The following is a 12049-nucleotide window of genomic DNA, read 5'->3' as shown; positions in this document are numbered from 1 at the left end:
ATAAAAAAAGAAAAAAAAAAAAAAAGTCCATGGAAAGTCAGTGTGCATGTTAGCGCCCTGTTACATTCTGAATGCACTGCATTGATTCACCATCATACCAGAACACAGTCCTGAATAAGGCTTTCATGGCTAATGTTTGTCCAGTGTGCATGCATGCAGCATTTAACTAGCCTCTAAAGCATGAGCATGTGCAACTCACGTACTTGACTAGATTCTGAAACGCATATCCATCCGTCCACTGCTCTGTAAATGAGGCTCCGTGTCGTACAGTGGTGAAATGACCAAGTCGTAGTCGGTCCTGCATGCTCTTTTCTCTGCAAGCAATTTTCTCCTGTTTGGACTGAGACACACACACTAGCACATTACTGAAGACATACCCCATAGACACTAAATGCAGTGCTTCAAATAATATAGCTGTGCATTTTTTTAAAAAATATCGAATTAAAGAATGCGGCATACATAAAGAACAATACTAAGCAAAATCTGTTTACCTTTTCGATAAGCAGTTTCTTACTCATGGTCACACATTTATTGAGGCGTTCTTTACACCACTCCAGCATCTTCTGCTGCTCATCGATCTGTCTGCGCAGGTCACAGTTCACCTGAAGTGCACAAACCCAAACATTGTATTCTTCAGCAAAGCACGAAATGGAAATTAATGAATTCAGCAAAGCATTATTAATGGAAAAATAATCAAAATTCAGAAACTATAATCGATCAAATTTTCCCAGGTTGATTTTATCGATTATTTTGCCTACTGTGTGTGGGGTCACGTGACCCCGCTTTGTTAAGGAAGGTCTAGCAAAGTCTTCGGGCGGTCGCATACCCACGCACCTCTTAAAAAATTTAACTGCAAGTTGCGAAGACGCGTGGTGCTAGCTCTGTGATTAGTCGGTTTGGTAGTGTTGACACACGTGGGTGGTGTGAAGAGCCTGTTGATGCGAGTGTTTACAAGTGTGGAGTCCCATGGAGGAGGTGTCTTGTGTTTACATTATGATTAAAGTTGTTGCACGTTCGCCTGTTCCCTCTGAACGAGCAAGTTTTAGCTTCTTGTACATTAAGGTAATGTTCAGAAAAAGCCAAACCCCGTGAAGAAACTCGACACAGATGAACATAAAAACCTGCTGCCACCCTAGCGTTTTGGAAGTGTTACAACAGAGCAAAACTATCTGCACGCTAAAGAATACCAATGCATGGCTACGTGCAAGGCAAGCGCCATGGATCATGCAAATCACTCAATGAAGATGTATAAATCAGCCTTTAAAGTCTAAGGCTGATTTATTCTTCTGCGACCACTTTGCAGCCACTTGATCTGCGGTCATGTAAGAGGATGGAGCCATTCTTGAATATTACTTTGCATTAAATTGACGATACGATTGTAAACTGCGCCAGAGATGCCTTGAGACATGTTTTCCATTACATTCAAATTAATATTTACATTAAAATATTTGTTTTAAAAAAGAAATGCACCGTTTAAAATATTATTTACAGGATATGCAAGAGTTATTTGATTTAGATGAGACACTGCTTATTTTCAGATCTTAATATGTAAAGGAATTGCACTTTTGGATACAAAAAAAAAGTCCTGCTATTTATTTTCACTTTTTAAAGGAAAAAAGTTACTTTTGGTTTAGGCGACTTGAGTTTTAATTTCAGTTGTACAACAATGTTCAATAAAAAATAAAAGAAATAATAATAATAAAAAAAGATAGATGGGTTTCCTTCAATTATTTTAAAATCAAGTATGCACTCTTTATTCAAAAATCTCTGACTTGTAATATGTGAGCTTACTGTATTTACAGTATAAAACTTGTAAGTGAAGCATGAAAGCAAAAAAATATATACATTTACAAAAATAAAATAATCGTTCATTAATAGCAATAGACTTGAAATGTTCAATTACTCAAGATTTCGATTTTAGGCCAAATCGCCCAGCCCTACTGAATCCTGATATACACCAGATTTCGTGCATTTCAAAGTGTCATTGATGGCTTTGAAAGCAGGTCAGTGTAACTCATAAGCAGGGCCAGACGGAATCTGCGGACGTTTTTTGCTATTTCTGCTGAGAATTTTGGTAAAAATCTGCGGATTTCTGCGGAATTATTTTAGGAGTATCCAGCGGAGAATCATAACTAAAACCTTACTATATTAAAAAAAAAGTAATAAATTACTGAATAAAAACTGAATAAATTCAGATTTACACATTTACTTAAGTAAATAAACAGAATTAATAATGGGCTAAAAATCTGCAGAAATCTGCGGAATTCTGCAGAAAATCTGTGTGGGCCTACTCATAAGTGCAAGTAGTATTATTTATGTTGTTATTTATGATACACATTTTTGCTCATTGAGTGAAGCATTAAACGTCTCATACAGCGATAACTTAAAACATTTTTAAATCACCAAAATAATTGATTAAACTAACAAGTACAGATCTGCGCAGGACTAAATTTTGAATCCTGCTCTCGCCAGGATTTAGCCCGAACCCAACCGCTCTCACTTATATTCAGCATTTGTTGTCCTGCTGCTCGACCCGCCCCGTTTTCTACTCGCCGTGCCCATTCCAGCTAACTAACGGGGGGAGATCAAAACCAAAAACCACCCAGTTATAGAATCAAGACAGCCTATAACAAGCTGTCTGTATAAACACACACAAATAAGCACAAGCAAGTGATACACACACACAGACAGCGTCACGCTCTCTCACACGCACGCACGCACAGAGAAACAGCACAAAGCTCTCTCTCTCACACACACACTCTCACACACACACGCGCACACACACACGCGCACACACACACGCGCACACACACACGCGCACACACACACGCGCACACACACACGCGCACACACACACGCGCACACACACACGCGCACACACACACACACACACACACACACACACACATACATACATACATACATACATACATACATACATACATACATACATACATACATACATACATACATACATACATACATACATACATACACACCAACAGCTAAACGCAGCATCCCGCTGTCTCATTCACACACATACATACGCGTCTTCACTCGCTCAGGAGTCTAGAGCGATATTTTTAGACCACCCGCTACCGTCCAAAATTAAACCAGTTACCAGCTGCTCCCACGTTTTATGCGGAAATTTATTCCCGCGCTGCAAGAAACCTGGTCGGGTCCCTCGGCAGACCTCTACTAACAAGTCCTCCTCGTAAAACAATTATGATTGCACTGCAAATCCACACAAAGCATGCTGGGAACTACAAATCCACTACCTAGTTAGATTTGCAAATGAAAATGTATTATTCAGTTGTTCCAACAAAATATTACTAAGGTAACAGTTTTTTGTAAAAATTCAAGTGAACTAAACATAATACATATAAATTATCAATAAATCAAATTAATAATAATAATAATAATTATTATTATTATTATTAACCGTTGTTTCAGATTATTTTAAACAAGCAATAAAAACATTTTTTGGAGTACTACATTTAGGAAAAAAATATGTCTCTTATTTTAACTATGACGAATTCAATCATAAAAAAAAAAAATTGATTCAGCCAAACAATCAAGCAAAAGTAATGATTCCTTCCAGACAGTCAAGCAGGTCGCACACCAGAATCGCCAGAGTCGTGGCTGGGCGGCGCCGGTGTGTGTATAGAACCTGTTTAGAACCTAAAATCCATGCCGCTGTGTGGTGCTGCACGGCAAATTAAGAATTTAGCATTCACATTTACAATTACTTTATGCAGACTTGTCATAAATCACACACACATATATACATTTTTTTTGTTTGTTCTTTTGTTAATATAAAATGTATATAATAAAAAGATGTCAAAAAGGAAAACAAGGTTCTGTACTAAAACTAACTAATAAATCCTGAATCCACTTCACCAAAAAACGAAAATAAAATGATCTGTTATAACAATTTATTATTTTATTAAATAATATAATTGAATAAAAATAATATTAAATTTCATAATTGTAACTTGAAAAATACTGATTGAATTACTGATTAAAACTACATTTTAAGAGGTAATTACAGAGTCTAAGAGGCATTAGACCATCCCTACCATGTCATTAAAGCAGCGCTATTGCAATTAGCAAGAAATTGTATATTTAGTAATATCCTGCCAGCATGTTATTTGAGTGAACTTCACTTTTCCGATGAGCATGTACTGATCATGTGTTTATTTATATATGGGACCATGAAGTAAATATCAACAGAACTAAATATTTGGTCAATACAGCTATAAAACGACCTTTGCAGTGTGTAGTTAAATGGGTTTCATAGCGCATCGCTTTCTGTGCGCAGAGTAAAAAAAAACACACAATGACTGTGGCTGGAGGGAAAGTGAAACTAGTATACTCAACAATGTGGAGCAGCATAACACATTTTCAGCTGATAACTGTTACCGACTCAAAAATTCAGTGCATCCCTAATAACGAGAAACATTAAAATAATTAAAAATAAGCTACTTCATTTTTTAAACATATGAGCAATTCCAAATGACGGCTATAGAACAAAAAATGTTTTTCCTTTTTCAGTATAGTTTCACTATTTTTATATTAACCTTTTTTTTTTTTAAATGGAAAGGTTGACATTTGCATTGAATTACTCATATATGATACAATTTTATCCTGTCACACAAAGCTGAATAATCAGCAGCATTACTCTTAATACGAGTTAAACATCCTAAAATGATTTGCTGTTTGAACATGAAGCAATGAGAAACAATCAACATAAACTTTCAGACAATAGGCTAAATTGAAGTCATACCCTGAGCAGGTCATCGATACGTCCTTCTTTCTTCTCCAGATCTGAACTCTTACTGCTCTCCAGCGCTGCTAATTTCTCCATAGTCAGCTCAGACTGAGGAAACAGTAACCGAAGGTGAGTGTTAAGTGTGAGAAAGTGAAAGCATCTGTGTGTTGCGAGTGCTTTTGGTAGTGTGTGTTACCTGTGAAGCTCGGTGCTGAGTGTGTATTGAGGCTGGCTTGTGGGAGGTGGAGGTGTGGGAGTGGTCTGTGTTTACTGAACTGATGGAGGAGGGGCTTCCTTGCTGCACCTGTCAATCAAAACCAAAACAAACATTTCTATTTACCATCAACAAAACAGTAAGTGTCACTGATAAGAGCCTCATTGTGCACTTCTGTCAGTTTTCTGTACTTCAAATCAGTCTGCTTCTTATGTTTGTTCTTCTTCTTCTTATTATTATTATTATTAATATATTAAAGTAGCTATTGTCATTATGTGAGTACAAAATATAAATCTACGATTATATTGTCAGTACTAAACTACTTAAACTAGAGTAAGAAGAGGTTATTGGCCTCTGTTTAAAGGCATCAACTTCAATATATAATCTAATACAATCTACATGTGTCCCGATGTACTGTTTTTTTCTTACCAACTCTCATCACCATAAACGAATTACTCTTAGCAAGTGCAATGTTTGGTTCCACTTGGAATGTTTACTTTTAAAACTGTAACACTTTTGGTACAAAGGAACAACAAACAAAGTGTTACTAAGAGAGCTGATCGATTTACTTAACAGAACTGGTTTCAATTAACCGAATTAACGAAAACTTTTATTTACTTCAGATAAATGAAGCACATCTGTGTTTATCATAGATGAAGCTCAAATACGCACAAGTAACCAATGAGGTATGATTTAGCATATGATGCGCAATATACTGCAGGCCATATCGGCATTAAATTATATTTCTTTACATTTTCAAAGCTTTCATAAACAGCCTGAAAAGAAAAAAAAGTCTAGGTCAATAATTTACTTTTTTGTTCTCCCAGTTGATCCACTTCATATGTGTGCAGTTGGCCATGAAAGTTTTGATTGGTGCTTTCCACATAAAGCAAGTCTGTGTTAAAACAGCTTTTCAGTGAGACAAAGAAATAAAACAAAACAACTACAATCTGTAAATTATTATGAAAAAAGAAAGATCTAGAGATATTTGTGCAGTTACCTTGCTTTTTACAGTTAAGATTTTGAAACACAATCAGTTTTACACTGTATTAGTTTGCAATGGGTATGTACGAGCGTTATTTAAGTTGCTGTTTATAAGGCTTGAAAAGAAAGTCTGTCTAGCAGTGTTTAGTTCCATATTAAAGGCATATTAAAGGCATATAATTAAAAAGTCTAATAATTTGTCTGTTTTTTGGGTTTTTTTATTTATTTATTATTTGTAGCTGTTTACTAAACCAGTGGTTCTAACTGGATTTGCATTTTAAATCTATTTTTTTTTATTTCCTCACTTTTTAGCTCCTGTACTTTCAAAATCATTTAGCACAATTCACCCATCTATCAATCAATCCATCCATCTACCCAATCAAGCTATCAATCAATCCATCTATCCAATCAAGCTATCAATCAATCCATCTATCCAATCCATCCAATCAAACCTTTCAACCAATCAACCCATGAATCAATCAATCCATCCAATCTATTCCATCAATCCTTCCAACCATCCCATCAATACATCCACCCATCAATCCATCCATTCATCCAATCCATTCAATCCATCCATCCATCCATCCATCCATCCATCCAATCAATCCACTAATCTATTCCATCCATCCCTCCATCCAATCAATCCTTCCACCTATCCCATCAATACATCCATCCATCCAAACTATTCCATCTATCCAATCAATCCTTCCATCCATCCAATCCATCAATGAATCATACAATCCATCCAATTTAATACATTAATCCATCCATCCATCCAATCAATTCAATTCACCCATCCAATCAATCCATCATCCACCCATCTATTCCATCTATCCATTCAATCAATCAATCAATCAATCAATCAATCAATCTTTCTAACCATCCCGTCAAATCCATTCATCCATCCATCCATTTATTCGCCTATTTCATCCATCAATCCTTTCATTCATCCCATTAATCAATCCAATCAATCCATTCAATCCAATCCAATCCAATCCAATCCAATCAAATCCATGAATGAATTTATCCATCCACCAACATTTTTTGCAAGAATAGCAAAAAAATAAATAAAATAAAAAAACCTGCTTGGCCCTGCTTATAAGTTTTAAATATGTGAAAGGTTTCCATTTCTTCATTAAACAACCAAGTTTCATTACAAATATCTGCAATGACATGATAACGACATCATAAAAGTAATGAATGTCAGTAAGAGAGACAGAGACTCACGGCAGCAGGAGGATTAGATAGAGAGTGCTGAGGAGAGGAGCGCGCCACTGGAGGAATGCCACGAGCTGGACTGGTACCTGTACCACTACCGCCTGCAAACTACACAAAAACAAACCATTCACCGATTTAATTAGATTACAATGACCACCATTAAAAAGATCACAAGATGGCCAGTAATGATTGAATGCATAAGCTACATGGCACCTACCTCAAAATAATCACTAATTTTGTGTCCTCTTCCTCCTCCTTTGCCTAGTGGTGAAAAAAATAAAAATAAAATAAAAAAATCAGTCACTATGAGAAATGATAACCAGCGTAGTCCATATTGTCAGCAGTGATGCTTACCCTGGCTGTCAAAGGGGTCTCCTTTCCTTTTACGTGTCCTCTGGTCATTAGATTTCTTCTCTGGGGTCTGGCCAGGAAAAGAGACGAGAGAGAGAGAGAGAGAGAGAGAGAGAGAGAGAGAGAGAGAGAGAGAGAAAGAGAGACAGAGAGAGATAGAGGGAGGGAGAGAGACTTTTTACAAGCTGCAAAACAAACGCAAGAATCCATGACATCACCTCATTCCACAACCCCATTCATTCTAGAAATTTCCATTGAAATGTTAGAGGCAGCGAGCTCTTATAACCTGAAAGACTGGACATCAACATGCAGAGACAACAATCTCCATGTCTGCCTGTTTTCACATAAACGGATTTCATTTTACTTTACAATATCTAGTAATTCTTTTTAATAAAGCATTTTGTTTGATTATTTTTTCATTTAATCACTTATAAATATGCAAACAAAATGGATATAAAATGCAAAGATTAATGTCAATTCAATCAGAGCATGGGAGTCTGCACAACAATTAAGCCACAGGTGTCAAACTCAGTTCAAAAAGGGCCGCAGCTCTGCACAGTTTAGTTCCAACCCTAATTAAACACACCTGATCAAACTAATTGAGTCCTTCAGGCTTGTTTAAAACCTACAGGTAAGTGTGTTGGAGCAGGGTTGGAACTAAACTGTGCAGGGCTGCAGCCCTCCAGGAATTGAGTTTGACACCCCTGAATTAAGCTAATAACATAGTCAATAACACAGAGGATAAACATGTTCTGAAACAAACAACGCAGCTGATGAATGATAAAACTCATTGACAACCAATCAGAATACACCCAAATTTAAACATTTAGATATTTAAAGTGACAGAAAACATAACAGCAGTGAGCACTTTTAATAAACATTATTGTCTACAAAAGGTGTTGCTAGCATAATATATTCATTTTGTTCTTACAAAAGATTACAGATATCTTGTGTTTTAGTTCTTATATTTGTTGTAAACAGACCTTCAGTCTAGCTTACCCTCTTGTTTTGTCCACTTTAGAGATTAGTCGGTTTTTGTGAGTTTATAAAGTATAGAAAATTTAAAAAAAAAATGATATACAGTAGTCAAAGTTTGTAGTGGATGAAAAAGGTCACAATTGTCCAAAGACATAAGTGGCTGATGTTGAATAGTTTCAGGACAACTTTGATGAAAGATTTGATTGCACTTCAAATGTTGACTACTGTATAAGGTAGGGCTGGGTGAGAAATTAATATCTATATTTATTGACCATACACCAATGTCAATAAATTCATGATTAAAAAAAAAAGAATTCGATGTGAAGTTTCAATATGAAGCGCTATAGTTTTATTAAAATAAGGCTGCTAAACGACATGCACATGGTGTGTAAGTGGTACGCACGTAGACCTTAAGACCTTTTTAACACCATTTCAAATTAAATTCAATGCCAGCTTCGTACCCATTCTAACAGAAGTATGAGGGGAAAATGTCAAATTTCTATACATTTTGAACCCTCGAAAATAATCATGCACAAGAGGGCTACTTGAATTAAATAAAAAACATTTTCTTTAAACTATCAGTTACGTTTAACACATACGCAACAGTGTGGTCGTCCACGTAGTAGCAAATATGAAGGTCTAACTGCTTACTTTTCTTCATCCTACTGAGAGTCTTGTCAAACATGACCACAAACCCGTTGGCCTTATTGACCTGGTCAGTCAGTGTTTTAGTTATAAAAGGAGCCAATCCAAATTTAGTAATATATGCAGTTTTGTTGCTTCCACATGAGAATGTAGGTGCAACCATAGGAAACATGGTTTTGAAAACCTCTGTAATGTTTTCATTCAATGTGTAAGAGTGGTGCTCACAGATTGTTTTAAGGACCCACATCATCTCTGCCCACAAAGTAGGTGTTGAGTAGAACTGCAACTAACGATTATTTTAATAATCGATTAATCTGTTGATTATTATTTTTTAAACCCTTTTACCGGTAAGTTTAAAATATTCTATCTGGCCCGGGAGTCCATTTTTTCTAGAACATTCATCCTTACCGTGGCGATGCATCATGTTTGTTATGTGACACTCCACAGCCACAACAGCGATGTATGATAGATGTATCCCTTTTATTTAGTTTTTTTTTCTGTTTTAATTCAACATATTTACACGCTTGCTCTTCATGTCAGCAACCACCTGATACTCCAATTCACATAAACGTGTAAGTGATCGTGATCTATAAAGTGATATGGAAACCACATTGTCACACTTCAGGTCAGAATGACAACACATGCGAAAAAGTGATAGTAAATAAACATGGATGTCTCCAGAGTGGCTTTTTGTTTTCTTTTCTTGTGCAACCCAGCCACTAGCACCCCATCTGAAAGAGTTTTTAGCATAGAGATAATTGTCATTCAACTTCACAATTTGTAATGTTGCAATATGCATTTAAAGGGCCATGAAACCCCCTCGTTTCAGCAGGGTGTTTTCACACCTCTACTTTGGAAAAAGTCAGAAAAGTGGGCGTGTCCAGCTCTGTTTAGGGGGGAGTGTCGGAGGAAGAAAAGAGGCTTGGTGTGGGAGTGTCTATTTGGGCGCGCTGAATTTCAGAGTCAAAACACACACCCACAGAGGACAAAGTGACTGTGTTTACATGGACATCTTTAGTCGAATTATTTGCCAAATTATTAAATGGTGGACTTTAACTGCAGTTTGGCTCTTTCATTCAGGGAATTCATTCATGTCCCTCGCGACAAACGAGATATTTGATTCAAGGAACTGCTCTAAGCGTGTATTTTTATGCAACGTTTGATACCGCATGGCGAATGAGAGAAAAAAAACTCAGCATTTTCCGGAAACTTAGATGCACGCGGCAGGTAGCGTCAGAAAGCCGCGTGTGTTATTCCGGTCACAAAATCCTACACAAGGTTATAGTTTGGTTGTAGTGCTAACTTGTTTACACTCGGTGCAATAGTGTTCGATACGAATAAAATACGAACTGAATAAACAAAGAGCACTGGTTGCTCACTTACCAAATCTGTAGAGACAGGACAATCACCAGCAACTAGAGCCGCGTCTTTATTAGGAGAAGACTACAAGCGAATCTGGATCTCAGCGTTTGCAGATGAGAACAGCTCTCAGGTAAACAATGTGCCTCCTTAGACACGTAAGTTATTGTTGTTGAGCGTCGCGTACACTGTTAATCTACGCGTTAACAAAACTTAACGGCAGCAAACTATAAAAGCAACACTTCACGCTTGTTTTGCCAACACAACGTGGCGTCTCTGTCGTCTAAACACTATGACAGTAATGAATATTAATGAAGTTGCACAATAGAGCGCGCTGATTGGTTTGAACCAAGCTTTACTCATGCATTAATGCAGCAGGCTGTAAGACGTAATAAGACACACTCTGGCACAGACGTCCAGTCTGCACGCTGGAATACATGCCATTATGTCATGACCGTGACGCAGCTTCAAAAATTCGTTTCAAACCGGAAGTACGAATTTGCTTAAAATAACGCAAAAACAACCAATTTACACTTTTTAGTGAAATATAGGTGTCCTAATAGTGTTTTTAGCAGTGTGGGACACATATACGACTGTCAACAGCTCAAAAAATGTGTTTTGGTGTTTCGTGACCCTTTAAATAATGATGGTTTGTTCCTTTACTTGAAAGCTCAGATTGGATTTTCATAAGTAGTGTTGTTTACTGTATCCTTATTATTCACAACACTGAATAATACACTGAGTCTCTTCAACACTGTTTATTCATTTTTTTTTTATTTATTGTTTTTGTCTATTAAATATTTGCCTTACAAATGTTGATACATTAAAAGTGGTTAAATGAAAAAGAAATAAAATCCTTATATTCCTAAATGGATTGTTAAAAATATTTTAAAATTATCAATATCGAATGATTTGTTTTGATATGAATTGATATGTGTTGTGATAATTTTTTGCAATATCGCCCAGCCCTAGTATTACGTATAAGTTTTATAATATAAGTTATAAACACTGTGGTTATTTTGTTTTGTCCACCAGAATGCATTTATCAGACGAGGTCATTTTATCTAAAATTCACAAATAACCTTTGAATAAATGCAAAACAAAATTCAAGTATACCAGATGTGTGTATTACTGACAAAACCCAGATGCCAAGTATTAAAGTAGTAAATTCAGAAGTCGAAAAAGAAAAGGAACAGTCTTTCCAGCCAGACACCCCAGGTGATATCACCAAGTGGAATAAATAGAACATGCCGCCAACTACAACATTTGAACACCTCGCTAGACCTCCTTGGCTGTCAACATGAAACACGTTAGCTGAAAACTGCACCAGGACTCAAAACAGAGATACTTCAGAGACGCCATGACAGTTTCACGTCATGAGCTTCAAACATGTACTAACCTCCAATTCTTTGTCACTGAGAGAGCCCACACTACACAAGCTCTGGTTGGAGGACTCGTTGTGTCCAGATCCCTGTAGAGAAGAAGACAACAGATAAGTGGATTTGCATTTCCTAAAGGAGCATCATTGC

The 12049-nt window shown here is 36.6% G+C and overlaps 1 protein-coding gene across 2 annotated transcripts in view; it reads right to left on the bottom strand.

The window, feature by feature from the left end:
* The window catches only part of tlk2 (tousled-like kinase 2), a 32099-nt gene that overhangs the window by 15157 nt on the left and 4893 nt on the right, over window positions 1–12049 (bottom strand). For both annotated transcript variants that reach the window (XM_021470140.2, NM_001110417.1), the window contains 8 exon segments: window positions 11920–11991; window positions 7542–7608; window positions 7405–7448; window positions 7197–7295; window positions 4968–5075; window positions 4787–4879; window positions 492–602; window positions 204–340 (listed from right to left, as the gene is read on the bottom strand). In XM_021470140.2, the coding sequence (XP_021325815.1) occupies window positions 204–340; window positions 492–602; window positions 4787–4879; window positions 4968–5075; window positions 7197–7295; window positions 7405–7448; window positions 7542–7608; window positions 11920–11991 (731 nt within the window).

The sequence above is a fragment of the Danio rerio genome, chromosome 3 (genome assembly GCF_049306965.1).
Source record: "Danio rerio strain Tuebingen ecotype United States chromosome 3, GRCz12tu, whole genome shotgun sequence".
NCBI classification, from domain to species: domain Eukaryota; kingdom Metazoa; phylum Chordata; class Actinopteri; order Cypriniformes; family Danionidae; genus Danio; species Danio rerio.
This window is presented reverse-complemented; position numbering and strand designations above follow the sequence as displayed.